We start from the raw sequence: 7,972 nt of genomic DNA on the forward strand, positions 1-7,972 counted from the left end.
GAACACAAATATGACATTGAACACAACAGATGCACCACTGCCCTATCTACGTATGCTTCGACCCCTGGCATAAGTGCTAACTTGCAGAACGCGCAAATCATTAAAATGTCACACAGAAGAGAACACGTACGAACGCTAGAAGCTTTGGAAATTTATAAAGCAGGATTACGTAATAGCTGTATCAACTATAAAGATGCTATTAATATTTCGGCAGCTTGGAGGTTTGCGTATGAAGCAGAATGCCCCCACAACTCTATGTAAGGTGTTATACATCGTTTACATGTATATGTAAAATAATATTTGTGAATATTTGGGTTCACGTACGTAATGATTAATACGCATGCGCGTAATGAATTTTATTCGCAAAGATGTATATGTTCCAAAATGTTTAAATATTTAAGCACAACGATTTTCGAATATCAGAATTTAAAACCTGAGGAAGACTGAGGAAGGCAGTCGAAAACGTTTGTTGTTTTCATTAAATATATTTTTACTGGTCAAGTAAAGGTTTTTATGTGTGTTTATATTAAGTTTTTAATAGTAAAGACTTAATATTTTGTTCTATTGGTGTCTGAAGAAGACATAAATTACTGGTAGATTTTAAGTGTCACCAGCAGGACATATTTAATCTAAGGCTAATTACATGTATTTAGTTTAATTTTAACATGTTTTTTAGTATGTCATATTAAAATGGAACTATAGATAGCTGAATTTAATTAATGCATCTTTAACAGTGGATGAAGTTAAAATAACACTAATGTTATTTTAAGTTAGATATTACTACTACTATATAGGGTGATCTATTTTAATCAGTTCACTATAATAACTTGAAAAATATGCTACTACAAAAAATCCTTGAATCAAAAATGATTCACCAGATTTAAGGATGGCCAAAAGACAAGGCCATCAGCTTTATCATTGATGGTTAATCTGTGAAAACAGGGTCAACTTTATTTTCTTAAATGACAATCTCCATTTTATTGCATATTATGATTCTACATCAAAAACAATTTTTTTGAAAGATGCACTTATCAGAAGTTATGAGCAATTGAAATTTTATACTGTTGCCACACTGTGCATAGCATGTCTGTGGATATCATTGGCAAAAGGAAGAAAAATGCTAAAATAGTCATTATAAAACTATTATTATTTGGTAGAATCATACTTTTTTTCTAAATAATGAACTGATATAATGTTTTTAGGACAAGTTATTTTCAATAGTTACCTGATAGATCTATATGCTTTCCATGGAAATGAGAATGGGCAAAACTTTCTGGAATTTACAAGAGATGAACTTCCAGTTTTGCTTGAAGATATTGATCTTCTTACAAGATAAAGTGTGGATTTGGTTAAATTAAATATTTTAAAATTTAATTATTATTTTCAGTTTTAATTAACTTGCTACCTAGTTATGTATAAATACAGATAAATACCCAATTTGCTGATACTCCTCCTCCAAACATGAGCTGGACATATCACCTTATTGGGTTTGCCGACATACCAGATACTGTGTTAATGGAATTTCACTGTATATCAAAAATCTGATATAATTTTATTGAAAATATTAGTGTTGACTGTTTTGAAGTTTTGAAAATAGCAAATACAAAGTTTTTACATCTTGATTCTTTTTACTAATTAGAAATTTACTCGTTATGATTGATGTTTATTAAAATTCTTACCCAGTTGGTAAAATTAGTGGATGTCAAATATATTGAATGCATTTCAGAATTATATTTTAGTGATTTTATTTTTAAAAAATAGTTAAAAAAATAACTAAATGAAAAATTATTTATACTGTCTATATAATAATTATTAAACAATGAGTATTATGTTTACAGGCAGTGTCCTAATGGTTCCATTTGTTTGCCCAATTATGGTCCCAATCCTGATAACAATTTTACAAATTTTGACACGTTCTACTGGGCATTTCTTGCATCTTTCCGACTTATGACTCAGGATTTTTGGGAAGGCTTATATCAAATGGTATGTTTTTATATAATTAATGTATATTAATATATTGTAATATTAATTATATGTAATAGCAGAAAATTAATGCTGCTATTAGTAATTGATCTTTTATATAAATTTTGCGTGTTTGATATTACATTGCAATATATTTTACTAATGAATCCATTAAGTAATTGCCAAATATTTTCAAGATGCATTTTTCTTTGTCTTGTTTATTACAGTAGTAAATCTTAAATAGAACAGTTTTATATATTTAAATTCATAATGATAAGTTTATATAAAAATTTTCATTTTTTTTTCAAATTTTAAATATTATAGTATGTTATATAAACATACAAAAATTGAAAAATCAACTTAATTTTGTCAAATTATCCTTTTGTAATTTTATAAATTTTATAGTGTATATATTATTTTAACTTTGCAAATCAGTTTACATTTTATTATAATCTTTCTCTATTTTATCAAGAAAAAGGAAGAAATAAAACAATTGAATACAAGTACAGTAGAGCATCGATTATCCGAATATCGGTCAATCGAAATGTCAATTAATCGAAAGCTTTCCAGTTGGCAAATTTAAATTTCTGCTAGTGCTGTGTCGCTGCAATCTTTGGCTATGTTTTGGGATACTCCAATATTATTTTTGTTGGTATGCATGTTTTAGCTGGCAGCACTATGAGAGGGTACTTAAGGATGTGCCAGGATTTGAATGAATTTCAACATTGGATAGGTTAATATATTTTTTCATACATCTGAAAATATATTTTTTCATACATCATAGGTTATCTGAAAAATCGATTTTCCAAACAACCCCAGTCCCGAATTGATTCGGATAATTGATGCTCTACTGTATATGTCTTGATCTATTTAGAGGGCATTACAACATACTGTATTTGTTTTTATAACACTTAACTATTTGATGAAAAGCAAATTTTTTATAATTAAAATAAACTGAATTAACTTAAATTTCAGTTAAAATTTAAGTTAATCTCATACTAATCTTTTGTGAAAAATTATGATGAAAAACAAATAATAATAATAAACAAAATAGTAAGTAACGAAAAAAATTCATGTTTGTTGGAAAGGTACTCATTGTCTGTCTATATTAATGGGAACAAACAAGAACTTGAACTTGTGAGGTATCAATTTTGTTTGGGATGTAAAAATCTTTTTGAATTAAGAGAATAAATATTTAAATTTAGACTTGGAATAACCACATTCTGTCACAATCTTATTTGTAACATACATACAACTCCTAATTTAAGAGATTCCTTGAGGAAGGGTAGTGATAAGCCATATAGATAAATGATACAACAGTATTATTAATAAATCACCCTTATTGAAAAATGTTTTTTTTTATAGGAAATTCAGGCAATAAATTCATTTTACAATAAAGGCTAAATTTAAACCATCTAATTGTGCGATTTGTAATTCTAGGTAAAAATGAAATTAACATGCTTTTTTCTGTTGTATATTTAATATAAGTACCATAATTTTTTGTAATTAATCCATGGCTTATCTGTATTTTAAAGTCAATTTGAAAGAGAGTGTGGGATATGCACCACTGCAGATTATTTGTCAATTTTAAATTGCAATTAGAACCTCACCCAACAGCTTTTCCTTTGTGTAAGCTTACTAAGATCATCTTGAAAAATTATGGAATATCTTTTACCTGCTACACATATTCATCTCTTGTAATTAAATGTAGGACACTTCCGTGTTGCGGTGTTATTGGCAGCGATTTGTTAATTAATCTCTTGTCTTTGCTGGTTTCTAAAAAATCACATGTGCTTTATCTTTAGCTGTCCTTTATTTTCTACATGTCAATAAATTTTTTAATTCATATTACTAGGCACTCCTTACACTTGTGCCTAGAAAGCTGATAAATTTCTGTTAATTCCCTCCTTTCTATTTAGTGATTGTCAGAAAACTATTTAGACATTGATTATCAGTTTTAGCATATGCTAGATTTCTACAGTAAATAAGAGCTAAGCAATTAATCAATCTTGAATGAGTGTGGCTTTGCCGATTTACCAATCACCAAAGGTTTTAGCTTCTTTCTGGTTAAGCTAGTGCACAGAAGAACTATGAAATGTTCTTTAGAAAGTTTTTTACTTTTACATTTGATACCCTTCATAATAAGGCTCCTTTCAGGCATTGCCTTGAAAAAGTTTTCAGCATTAAAGATGCTGAAAACTTCTTTTTGAAAGTCATTTTTGAAGCCAGTGGCAAAGTCTGGAAAGTTTTGAATGAATTCTCCAACAAATTCTATTGGAACTTCTTTAGATTCACACACAACACTTTCTGGGACTATTATTATGGTGCAACTATGCAGATGCAAACGAGTGAATTTTCTGAGAGAGTGAGAATATATGGTGAGAGAAGACGAAATGCAATAAATATCAAACCCTGTCAGATATGTGTGAGAACCAGAAATTTGCTCTCTTCAGCAATATTTCTTGCTTCTCGCTTTGCATGGTTCTCATTTGCGAGAACTATATCTCTCGCAACCTCCCGCTTGCTCTAAATTTGTGTCTGCATAATTGCACCCTTACAGTTTAAATTTCTCTAGTGTGAGAAGCTGGGGGCAAAGGGGAGGTTTCTTAAAGACACTTTAGTTGGTGATGGTTTGGTGAAAACTGCTCATGTTGTCAGTGGATGGCTTTGTAGATTATTGGAGACAAGGAAATTGAGAGATTTCTGTATCGTCAGAATCTGACACCAGTTAGGAGGGTTAAATGCATTCTAATGCACAAATCATAAACAAATGTGGAGTAAGAGGGTCAGTTCAACTGTCGAGTGGGGAGCGTGGTAAGTCGATAGGATGTCCAAAGTCCTAGAAAGACAGGTTAACAAGTAACAAGTTTAATATATCTCTAAGTCTGAGATTACAGAGGACTATGGAATACACATCTAAGCTACTCGCATCAGCACGTCACTTGCGAGTTTCTCGGGAAACCATTCCCGTTCTATCTACATTTAGGAGAGAGAGAGAGAGAGAGTTTACATATGGGCTAACAAAATACTTCTGAGGAAGAAATGTTGTCCTCTATTTCCCTCGGGGGAGTATATGGTGTTCTAAGGTGATTTTTGGTCTCTGTCGTATGGCGGTTCTAGCTGGTACTCTCTATGGCTGAATATGTCTGCTCTGAGGAGGTTCGCCCTGGAGATGTTTACTTGAATATGGCATCTGGGGATGGCCACCTGGATATGCATCATGGGATATGTCCACTGGTGTCTGCCCAGGACCCAAGTTCTAGCCTCTTTTATCCTCCTGAGGCCTGGGAAAATCCATCAGGTGATTGGAGACGAAGTTGCAGGTGTGAGGTCAGAGGTTGCTGTTGATGCTAAGATGTCATTTAAATAGAGCTGATAATACCATATTTGGTTTGAGACTTGTGAGATTCATTCTGTTTACTTGTTCAAAGGTTTACTTCCCCTCTTTTAACAATAGGTTGTTATATTTTAACACCAGATTGTTATAATTTTTTAACAGTTGTTGATGGAAAGGGTAATATTCAATCCATTTTCTGTGTGATGTTTTCTTAATGATTGTGATGGAAAAATAGGCAAAAAATTTCCTTAATTTTGAGCAAAATCAGGTTTTCCATCTCACAATAGCCAACCACTTTATGCTTGGAAACCTGATACCCCCTATCTCCTTTGTGAACTTTTTAGCAATTTCTTGGATTATTGGCCCAGTGATTTGGATGTTAACTGCATGCATTTGTTTGAACCAGTGTATTGTGGCTTTATTGACTTTAACCAGTGAAGTTTTTCTCTTTTTTTTTGTTGTAAATCTCTGCTTTCTTTAGCATATCTCACCAAGTACTCATTTTTACATTTTTGGAATGTGCTTACAGTTGTCTTGCTGACATCAAATGTTCCACCATCCTTCTTTGGCAGTTGTTTTCTACAAAATGTAAAAGATCAAACTTCTCCTTCAATGTCATTTTTTTCAGTTCTTTCCTTTTTGCCATCATGACCCAACAGCAAAATTGTCCAATCAACTTGCATAGAGAAAAGAAAAGTAAAGCCTGGTTATTTCTCATACAAGTGCTTTGCACCTTGCTGTGATGGCTGCTGCAAGGCAAGTAAAACAGCTCAGTTTTTCTAAACTGTAGAAAAATACTTTTGTGTGAATATCAGCTTATAGATATTATTTTTACGGGAGCATGTGAATGATCTAACTCCTCAAATTTTATGCCTTTGTACTTAAATTGTCAATAAGGACTTATTTATTACAGTAGAGTCCCGTAAACTTGGCCTAATGTGGACCGAAGGGTGGCCGAGTTTGTGAAAATGCCAGGTTATTGGGAATGGGGTTAAAAAAAAAAAGTACAAGTGTGGAGTCCTCAGAAAATACTGTACTGTACTTGTATGTATTGTTTGCTTGAGAATACAACAAAGAATAAAATGCCCAAATACCCTTAAACAAAGGAAAAGTACATACTTTATGAAGACATAGAGCCATTACTACATAAAAATGAAAATTAATGAATACACAGTGTACAGTAATTTACCTGATAAGACAGAACTCAGAAAAATACTTTATGAAACATAAATCTGTCTATAATGAAAATGAACTAGGGGTTTTTTCGCCCTGCCAGTGTGGCTGAGTTATCCGGATTGCCGGGTTATCGAGTGCTGCGTTTTCGGGACTCTACTGTACTAGGACTTAATATGTAACCTAGCATTACAAAAGAGGACATTGAAAATTCTTTATTAAGAATAAATGCACCAGAATGGCTAATTAAATTATGTTTATTAATAATTAAAAACAATTACTTCCAGTTTGATAAAAAATTCTACACCCAAATGGATGGAATACCTATGGGAACTTGCATAGGTCCAAAACTGGCAGAAATATTCATGATAGACATTGATGAACAGATTAGTAATATACAAGGAATTGAATTTTACAACAGTTATGTGGATGACTGTATTATAATATTTGATAAAAGAAAAACAAATGAGAATTTAATATTAGAACAAGCTAACCAAATAAAAGAAAATATCAAATTTAAAATGAAATAGAAAGACAGAATAGTACAGTAGAGTGTCGTTTATCCGAAACGTCAGTTATCCAAAAGAATTCTAGTCTGCAAATTTAAATTTTTGCTAGTGCTGTGGCGCTGCAATCTTTAGCTATATCTTGGGCTACTCCAATATTTTTTTTGTTGATATGTGTGTTTTAGCTGGCAGCACTGGCATTTTTGTATGCTGTTTTTCTGAGGACTGTGTGTCGTGCCGAATCGAACATTTTTGATACGAGATCAACTTCTAAAGTATAATTTTTATTTGTTTTTATATTTTTCAATATACAGGTAACCCCCGTATAACACGGCACTTTTATAGCATGGATTCACTCTCACACGGTTCGAGAATTGGTACCATCCCCTGTATAACACGGTACTTTTATAGCACGGATTCACTCTGACACGGTTCGAGAATTGGGTAAAACCCTCGTACAACAGGAAATGTAATAAATTTTTACATACTTAAGTAATAATAGTTCACGAAAATAATAATTTTTGTGAACTATTAGTACTTAAGTATGTAAATTTTCTCTTCTCGCCTTCTGTCGATACACGTGGTCCTTCTTGAAACTTGTTTCAATCACCAAACATATGCTGTAAATCCATCGGGCTAGTTTAAGGCTAATTACTAAATGAATTACGTAACCAATTTGGTACTAGAGGTAGGTGCCATCTCTTAATAACATTAATAATTATAAATAAATAAATTAATTTAAATAATTTAGAACCGCTGGGAGAAAAAATCGGCCCGGAGCGGGACTCGTACCCACAACTCCTGCTTACCGTGCAGATGCGTTGCCAGTTACGCTATCCGGACCTCCGATCCGATCTCCTCTTCCAGCGTATAACTATGTAACCATCGACGGTTATTACAATGCCGGCTGGGGACACATTCAGTGCCCACGTCCTACTCCTATAAGGCACTCAACCGGCCATCGCAAGCCCCGGCAAGGCGTAATATATATATT

General features: G+C 32.5%; 1 protein-coding gene across 1 annotated transcript in view; it reads left to right on the top strand.

Annotated features, from left to right (window-relative positions):
• Window positions 1-1,837: 1,837 nt before the first annotated feature.
• LOC111626318 (sodium channel protein para-like) overlaps window positions 1,838-7,972 on the top strand; it is a 303,413-nt gene continuing 297,278 nt past the window's right edge. Inside the window, exon 1 of the mRNA XM_023369639.1 lies at window positions 1,838-1,983. Coding sequence (XP_023225407.1) covers window positions 1,948-1,983 — 36 coding nt within the window. The 5' untranslated portion in view covers window positions 1,838-1,947. The remainder of the gene's footprint in view (window positions 1,984-7,972) is intronic.

Source organism: Centruroides sculpturatus, unplaced genomic scaffold, assembly GCF_000671375.1.
Source record: "Centruroides sculpturatus isolate CEXI.00-Female unplaced genomic scaffold, Cexi_2.0 scaffold322, whole genome shotgun sequence".
Lineage (NCBI taxonomy): Eukaryota > Metazoa > Arthropoda > Arachnida > Scorpiones > Buthidae > Centruroides > Centruroides sculpturatus.